The sequence below is a fragment of the Hyla sarda genome, unplaced genomic scaffold (assembly GCF_029499605.1).
Source record: "Hyla sarda isolate aHylSar1 unplaced genomic scaffold, aHylSar1.hap1 scaffold_1943, whole genome shotgun sequence".
Classification (NCBI taxonomy): domain Eukaryota; kingdom Metazoa; phylum Chordata; class Amphibia; order Anura; family Hylidae; genus Hyla; species Hyla sarda.
Genome location: NW_026608599.1, coordinates 45253 through 55239, shown reverse-complemented (window position 1 = coordinate 55239; position 9987 = coordinate 45253). Strand labels below are relative to the sequence as shown.

The 9987-nt window shown below is 40.6% G+C and overlaps 1 protein-coding gene across 1 annotated transcript in view; it reads left to right on the top strand.

The window, feature by feature from the left end:
- Positions 1–772: 772 nt before the first annotated feature.
- Positions 773–9987, top strand: part of LOC130316630 (zinc finger protein ZFP2-like) — a 29888-nt gene continuing 20673 nt past the window's right edge. Inside the window, exons 1-3 of the mRNA XM_056552800.1 lie at positions 773–875; positions 7379–7524; positions 7766–7945. Of these exons, the coding sequence (XP_056408775.1) occupies positions 7447–7524; positions 7766–7945 (258 nt within the window). The 5' untranslated portion in view covers positions 773–875; positions 7379–7446. The remainder of the gene's footprint in view (positions 876–7378; positions 7525–7765; positions 7946–9987) is intronic.

Genomic DNA, 9987 nt, shown 5'->3' with positions numbered 1-9987 from the left:
AGTGAGGATCCTGATCACAAGAGCTTACAATCTATGAGGAGGAGATAAGAGGAGTGAGGATCCTGATCACAAGAGCTTACAATCTATGAGGAGGAGGAGACAAGAGGAGTGAGGATCCTGATCACAAGAGCTTACAATCTATGAGGAGGAAGAGACAAGAGGAGTGAGGATCCTGATCACAAGAGCTTACAATCTATGAGGAGACAAGAGGAGTGAGGATCCTGATCACAAGAGCTTACAATCTATGAGGAGGAGGAGACAAGAGGAGTGAGGATCCTGATCACAGAGCTTACAATCTATGAGGAGGAGGAGACAAGAGGAGTGAGGATCCTGATCACAAGAGCTTACAATCTATGAGGAGGAGGAGACAAGAGGAGTGAGGATCCTGATCACAAGAGCTTACAATCTATGAGGAGGAGGAGACAAGAGGAGTGAGGATCCTGATCACAAGAGCTTACAATCTATGAGGAGGAGGAGACAAGAGGAGTGAGGATCCTGATCACAAGAGCTTACAATCTATGAGGAGGAGGAGACAAGAGGAGTGAGGATCCTGATCACAAGAGCTTACAATCTATGAGGAGGAGACAAGAGGAGTGAGGATTCTGATCACAAGAGCTTACAATCTATGAGGAGGAGGAGACAAGAGGAGTGAGGATCCTGATCACAAGAGCTTACAATCTAGGAGGAAGAGGAGACACCATAAACCGAAAACTCTATTTAATTTTAAGCTCCGCCCACTCATGTCACATGATCTTCCTCTCAGGTCCTTCAGCCTCAATCCAATAAATACGGCTGAACTTCCCCTCCAAAAGTTCTATTCAAATGATTGTGAAATCTTCACAGGACCTAGGCCTCCAAAGTCACATGTGGAAGAGGTTTGTACACTGTGTTATCAGTATGTTAGAGTAGCATGTGGTACGGTGTATAGCTTAGGGAACCTTTGCTGTGTATTGTTCTGTCATGCTTTGTGTGATTGAAAGAGCTTTATTGTTCGTTCAGTCATTACAAGTCATACAATAAATTACAATCACTGTGTTATCAGTATGTGACCCCTGTATGATATATATAATAAGTGAGGATGTGTATGTGACATATGATGTGGCCCCTGTATGATATATATAATAAGTGAGGATGTGTATGTGACATATGATGTGGCCCCTGTATTAATATATATAATAAGTGAGGATGTGTATGTGACATATGATGTGACCCCTGTATGATATATATATAATAAGTGAGGATGTGTATGTGACATATGATGTGACCCCTGTATGATATATATAATAAGTGAGGATGTGTATGTGACATATGATGTGGTCCCTGTATGATATATATATAAGTGAGGATGTGTATGTGATATATGATGTGACCCCTGTATGATATATATAATAAGTGAGGATGTGTATGTGACATATGATGTGGTCCCTGTATGATATATATAATAAGTGAGGATGTGTATGTGACATATGATGTGGCCCCTGTATGATATATATAAGTGAGGATGTGTGTGTGACATATGATGTGACCCCTGTATGATATATATAATAAGTGAGGATGTGTATGTGATATATCATGTGGCCCCTGTATGATATATATAATAAGTGAGGATATGTATGTGATATATGATGTGACCCCTGTATGATATATATAATAAGTGAGGATGTGTATGTGACATATGATGTGGCCCCTGTATGATATATATATATATATATATATAAGTGAGGATGTGTATGTGACATATGATGTGACCCCCTGTATGATATATATAATAAGTGAGGATGTGTATGTGACATATGATGTGGTCCCTGTATGATATATATAATAAGTGAGGATATGTATGTGATATATGATGTGGCCCCTGTATGATGTATATAATAAGTGAGGATGTGTATGTGACATATGATGTGGCCCCTGTATAATATATATAATAAGTGAGGATGTGTATGTGACATATGATGTGACCCCTGTATGATATATATATAATAAGTGAGGATGTGTATGTGACATATGATGTGATCCCTGTATGATATATATAATAAGTGAGGATGTGTATGTGACATATGATGTGACCCCTGTATGATATATATAATAAGTGAGGATGTGTATGTGACATATGATGTGACCCCTGTATGATATATATAATAAGTGAGGATGTGTATGTGATATATGATGTGACCCCTGTATGATATATATAATAAGTGAGGATGTGTATGTGATATATGATGTGACCCCTGTATGATATATATAATAAGTGAGGATGTGTATGTGACATATGATGTGGTCCCTGTATGATATATATAATAAGTGAGGATGTGTATGTGACATATGATGTGATCCCTGTATGATATATATAATAAGTGAGGATGTGTATGTGACATATGATATGTCCCCTTCCCCTGTATGATATATATAATAAGTGAGGATGTGTATGTGACATATGATGTGGCCCCTGTATGATATATATAATAAGTGAGGATGTGTATGTGACATATGATGTGACCCCTGTATGATATATATAAGTGAGGATGTGTATGTGACATATGATGTGGCCCCTGTATGATGTATATAATAAGTGAGGATGTGTATGTGACATATGATGTGGCCCCTGTATGATATATATATAATAAGTGAGGATGTGTATGTGATATATGATGTGGCTCCTGTATGATAAATATAATAAGTGAGGATGTGTATGTGACATATGATGTGGCCCCTGTATGATATATATATAATAAGTGAGGATGTGTATGTGATATATGATGTGGCCCCTGTATTATATATATATATATATAAGTGAGGATATGTATGTGACATATGATGTGACCCCTGTATGATATATATAATAAGTGAGGATGTGTATGTGACATATGATGTGGCCCCTGTATGATATATATATAATAAGTGAGGATGTGTATGTGACATATGATGTGGTCCCTGTATGATATATATAATAAGTGAGGATGTGTATGTGATATATGATGTGGCCCCTGTATGATATATATAATAAGTGAGGATGTGTATGTGACATATGATGTGGCCCCTGTATGATATATAATAAGTGAGGATGTGTATGTGACATATGATGTGGCCCCTGTATGATATATAATAAGTGAGGATGTGTATGTGACATATGATGTGACCCCTGTATGATATATATAATAAGTGAGGATGTGTATGTGACATATGATGTGGCCCCTGTATGATATATATATATAAGTGAGGATGTGTATGTGACATATGATGTGGCCCCTGTATGATATATATAATAAGTGAGGATGTGTATGTGACATATGATGTGGCCCCTGTATGATATATATAATAAGTGAGGATGTGTATGTGACATATGATGTGGCTCCTGTATGATATATATATAAGTGAGGATGTGTATGTGACATATGATGTGGCCCCTGTATGATATATAATAAGTGAGGATGTGTATGTGACATATGATGTGGCCCCTGTATGATATATATAATAAGTGAGGATGTGTATGTGACATATGATGTGGCCCCTGTATGATATATATAATAAGTGAGGATGTGTATGTGACATATGATGTGACCCCTGTATGATATATATAATAAGTGAGGATGTGTATGTGATATATGATGTGACCCCTGTATGATATATATAATAAGTGAGGATGTGTATGTGACATATGATGTGGCCCCTGTATGATATATAATAAGTGAGGATGTGTATGTGACATATGATGTGGCCCCTGTATGATATATATATAATAAGTGAGGATGTGTATGTGACATATGATGTGGCCCCTGTATGATATATATAATAAGTGAGGATGTGTATGTGATATATGATGTGACCCCTGTATGATATATATAATAAGTGAGGATGTGTATGTGACATATGATGTGACCCCTGTATGATATATAATAAGTGAGGATGTGTATGTGACATATGATGTGGCCCCTGTATGATATATATAATAAGTGAGGATGTGTATGTGACATATGATGTGGCCCCTGTATGATATATATAATAAGTGAGGATGTGTATGTGATATATGATGTGGCGCCTGTATGATATATATAATAAGTGAGGATGTGTATGTGACATATGATGTGACCCCTGTATGATATATATAATAAGTGAGGATGTGTATGTGACATATGATATGGCCCCTGAATGATATATATATAATAAGTGAGGATGTGTATGTGACATATGATGTGGCCCCTGTATGATATATAATAAGTGAGGATGTGTATGTGACATATGATGTGGTTCCTGTATGATATATATATAATAAGTGAGGATGTGTATGTGACATATGATGTGGCCCCTGTATGATATATATAATAAGTGAGGATGTGTATGTGACATATGATGTGGCCCCTGTATGATATATATAATAAGTGAGGATGTGTATGTGACATATGATGTGGCCCCTATATGATATATATATAATAAGTGAGGATGTGTATGTGATATATGATGTGGCCCCTGTATGATATATAATAAGTGAGGATGTGTATGTGACATATGATGTGACCCTTGTATGATATATAATAAGTAAGGATGTGTATGTGACATATGATGTGGCCCCTGTATGATATATATAATAAGTGAGGATGTGTATGTGACATATGATGTGACCCCTGTATGATATATATATATAATAAGTGAGGATGTGTATGTGACATATGATGTGGTCCCTGTATGATATATATATATATATATATATGTATAAGTGAGGATGTGTATGTGACATATGATGTGACCCCTGTATGATATATATATAATAAGTGAGGATGTGTATGTGATATATGATGTGACCCCTGTATAATATATAATAAGTAAGGATGTGTATGTGACATATGATGTGGTCCCTGTATGATATATAATAAGTGAGGATGTGTATGTGACATATGATGTGGCCCCTGTATGATATATATATAATAAGGGAGGATGTGTATGTGACATATGATGTGAACCCTGTATGATATATATAATAAGTGAGGATGTGTATGTGACATATGATGTGACCCCTGTATGATATATATATAATAAGTGAGGATGTGTATGTGACATATGATGTGACCCCTGTATGATATATATAATAAGTGAGGATGTGTATGTGACATATGATGTGGCCCCTGTATGATATATATAATAAGTGAGGATGTGTATGTGACATATGATGTGACCCCTGTATGATATATATATAATAAGTGAGGATGTGTATGTGACATATGATGTGACCCCTGTATGATATATATATATATATAATAAGTGAGGATGTGTATGTGACATATAATGTGACCCCTGTATGATATATATAATAAGTGAGGATGTGTATGTGACATATGATGTGGCCCCTGTATGATATATATAATATGTGAAGATGTGTATGTGACATATTATGTGGCCCCTGTATGATATATATAATAAGTGAGGATGTGTATGTGATATATGATGTGGCCCCTGTATGATATATATAATAAGTGAGGATGTGTATGTGACATATGATGTGGTCCCTGTATGATATATAATAAGTGAGGATGTGTATGTGACATATGATGTGACCCCTGTATGATATATAATAAGTGAGGATGTGTATGTGACATATGATGTGACCCCTGTATGATATATAATAAGTGAGGATGTGTATGTGACATATGATGTGACCCCTGTATGATATATATAATAAGTGAGGATGTGTATGTGATATATGATGTGACCCCTGTATGATATATATAATAAGTGAGGATGTGTATGTGACATATGATGTGACCCCTGTATGATATATATAATAAGTGATGATGTGTATGGTGTATGTGACATATGATGTGGCCCCTGTATGATATATATATATATAAGTGAGGATGTGTATGTGACATATGATGTGGCCCCTGTATGATATATATATATATAAGTGAGGATGTGTATGTGACATATGATGTGGCCCCTGTATGATATATATAATAAGTGAGGATGTGTATGTGATATATGATGTGACCCCTGTATGATATATATAATAAGTGAGGATGTGTATGTGACATATGATGTGACCCCTGTATGATATATATAATAAGTGAGGATGTGTATGTGACATATGATGTGGCCCCTGTATGATATATATAATAAGTGAGGATGTGTATGTGACATATGATGTGGCCCCTGTATGATATATATAATAAGTGAGGATGTGTATGTGACATATGATGTGGCCCCTGTATGATATATATAATAAGTGAGGATGTGCATGTGATATATGATGTGGCGCCTGTATGATATATATAATAAGTGAGGATGTGTATGTGACATATGATGTGACCCCTGTATGATATATATAATAAGTGAGGATGTGTATGTGACATATGATGTGGCGCCTGTATGATATATATATATAATAAGTGAGGATGTGTATGTGACATATGATGTGGCCCCTGAATGATATATATATAATAAGTGAGGATGTGTATGTGACATATGATGTGGCCCCTGTATGATATATATAATAAGTGAGGATGTGTATGTGATATATGATGTGGCGCCTGTATGATATATATAATAAGTGAGGATGTGTATGTGATATATGATGTGGCGCCTGTATGATATATATAATAAGTGAGGATGTGTATGTGACATATGATGTGACCCCTGTATGATATATATAATAAGTGAGGATGTGTATGTGACATATGATGTGACCCCTGTATGATATATATAATAAGTGAGGATGTGTATGTGATATATGATGTGGCGCCTGTATGATATATATAATAAGTGAGGATGTGTATGTGACATATGATGTGACCCCTGTATGATATATATAATAAGTGAGGATGTGTATGTGACATATGATGTGGCCCCTGTATAATATATATAAGAAGTGAGGATGTGTATGTGATATATGATGTGGCCCCTGTATGATATATATAAGAAGTGAGGATGTGTATGTGACATATGATGTGGCCCCTGTATGATATATAATAAGTGAGGATGTGTATGTGACATATGATGTGACCCCTGTATGATATATAATAAGTGAGGATGTGTATGTGACATATGATGTGACCCCTGTATTATATATATATAATAAGTGAGGATGTGTATGTGACATATGATGTGGCCCCTGTATGATATATATAATATGTGAGGATGTGTATGTGACATATGATGTGGCCCCTGTATGATATATAATAAGTGAGGATGTGTATGTGACATATGATGTGGCCCCTGTATGATATATATAATAAGTGAGGATGTGTATGTGACATATGATGTGGCCCCTGTGAGATATATATAATAAGTGAGGATGTGTATGTGACATATGATGTGGCCCCTGTATGATATATATAATAAGTGAGGATGTGTATGTGACATATGATGTGGCCCCTGTATAATTTAGGGCCCCGTCAGGACTATCCCCCTCCAGGTGACCCCATTGTCTCCTCTTCTCCTGAATGACCCCCAAGGATGGACAAGGACAGGAATGAGATGACTAAGAGAATATTCCACCTCACCTTGGAGATCCTCCACCTGCTGACCGGAGAGGTGAGGTGACCCATCTACATTTCTATCATCTTTATTGTATTATGGAACAAGTCAGAGATACAGAAGGGAAAATCCAGAATAGAAAGAATCCAGGGTCCTGTATAAGATCTTCAAGACCCCAGAACTGCCCCCAGTATTCCAGATGTGGTCACTAGAGCTCTATACAGGGGGCGCCATCTCCTCTTTGTAGTGAGGGAGGAATACTGGGGTCAGTCCCCTCATTGTCTCTCTCCATACACAGGATTACACCATAGTGAAGAAGACATCGGGGGAGTGTGTGGCCCCCAGCAGCCATCTCCAGGAGTCAGGAGGACGGAGCAGGGCCCGGGGCCCCATCATGGAGCCTCCACCTCACTCACCGATACATGATCAGAAGATACTAGAACTTATCCACAGGATCACTGAACTGTTGACTAGAGAGGTGACACTGCTGGGACATTATACAGTAATGGAGGGGTCTGGTGATGACTGGAGAGGTGACACTGCTGGGACATTATACAGTAATGGAGGGTCTGGTGATGACTGGAGAGGTGACACTGCTGGGACATTATACAGTAATGGAGGGGTCTGGTGATGACTGGAGAGGTGACACTGCTGGGACATTATACAGTAATGGAGGGATCTGGTGATGACTGGACAGGTGACACTGCTGGGAATGCTGGGACATTATACAGTAATGGAGGGGTCTGGTGATGACTGGAGAGGTGACACTGCTTGGACATTATACAGTAATGGAGGGGTCTGGTGATGACTGGAGAGGTGACCCTGCTGGGACATTATACAGTAATGGAGGGGTCTGGTGATGACTGGAGAGGTGACACTGCTGGGACATTATACAGTAATGGAGGGGTCTGGTGATGACTGGAGAGGTGACACTGCTGGGACATTATACAGTAATGGAGGGGTCTGGTGATTACTGGAGAGGTGACACTGCTGGGACATTATACAGTAATGGAGGGTCTGGTGGTGACTGGAGAGGAGACACTGCTGGGACATTATACAGTAATGGAGGGGTCTGGTGATGACTGGAGAGGTGACACTGCTGGGAATGCTGGGACATTATACAGTAATGGAGGGGTCTGGTGATGACTGGAGAGGTGACACTGCTGGGACATTATACAGTAATGGAGGGGTCTGGTGATGACTGGAGAGGTGACACTGCTGGGAATGCTGGGACATTATACAGTAATGGAGGGGTCTGGGGCTGACTAGAGAGGTGACACTGCTGGGACATTATACAGTAATGGAGGGGTCTGGTGATGACTGGAGAGGTGACACTGCTGGGAATGCTGGGACATTATACAGTAATGGAGGGGTCTGGTGATGACTGGAGAGGTGACACTGCTGGGACATTACACAGTAATGGAGGGGTCTGGTGATGACTGGAGAGGTGACACTGCTGGGACATTATACAGTAATGGAGGGGTGTTACGCCGAGCGCTCCGGGTCCCCGCTCCTCCCCGGAGCGCTCGCAACATCCTCGCAATTGCAGCGCCCCGGTCAAACCTGCTGACCGGGTGCGCTGCGATACCTCTCCCAGCCGGGATGCGATTCGCGATGCGAGTGGCGCCCGCTCGCGATGCGCACCCCGACTCCCGTACCTGACTCGCTCTCCGTCGGTCCTGTCCCGGCGCGCGCGGCCCCGCTCCTCAGGGCGCGCGCGCGCCTGGTCTCTGCGATTTAAAGGGCCACTGCGCCACTGATTGGCGCAGTTGGCTTAATTAGTGTGTTCACCTGTGCACTCCCTATTTATACCTCACTTCCCCTGCACTCCCTCGCCGGATCTTGTTGCCATTGTGCCAGTGAAAGCGTTTCCTTGTGTGTTCCTAGCCTGTGTTCCAGACCTCCTGCCGTTGCCCCTGACTACGATCCTTTCTGCCTGCCCTGACCTTCTGCTACGTCCGACCTTGCTCTTGTCTACTCCCTTGTACCGCGCCTATTTTCAGCAGTCAGAGAGGTTGAGCCGTTGCTGGTGGATACGACCTGGTTGCTACCGCCGCTGCAAGACCATCCCGCTTGGCGGCGGGCTCAGTAGCAACTTAGAACCGGTCCACCAGCACGGTCCACGCCAATCCCTCTCTGGCACAGAGGATCCACCTCCTGCCAGCCGAATCGTGACAGTAGATCCGGCCATGGATCCCGCTGAAGTTCCACTGCCAGTTGTCGCCGACCTCACCACGGTGGTCGCCCAGCAGTCGCAACAGATAGCGCAACAAGGCCACCAGCTGTCTCAACTGACCGTGATGCTACAGCAGCTACTACCACAGCTTCAGCAATCATCTCCTCCGCCAGCTCCTGCACCTCCTCCGCAGTGAGTAGCCGCTTCCGGCCTACGACTATCCTTGCCGGATAAATTTGATGGGGACTCTAAGTTTTGCCGTGGCTTTCTTTCACAATGTTCCCTGCACTTGGAGATGATGTCGGACCAGTTTCCTACTGAAAGGTCTAAGGTGGCTTTCGTAG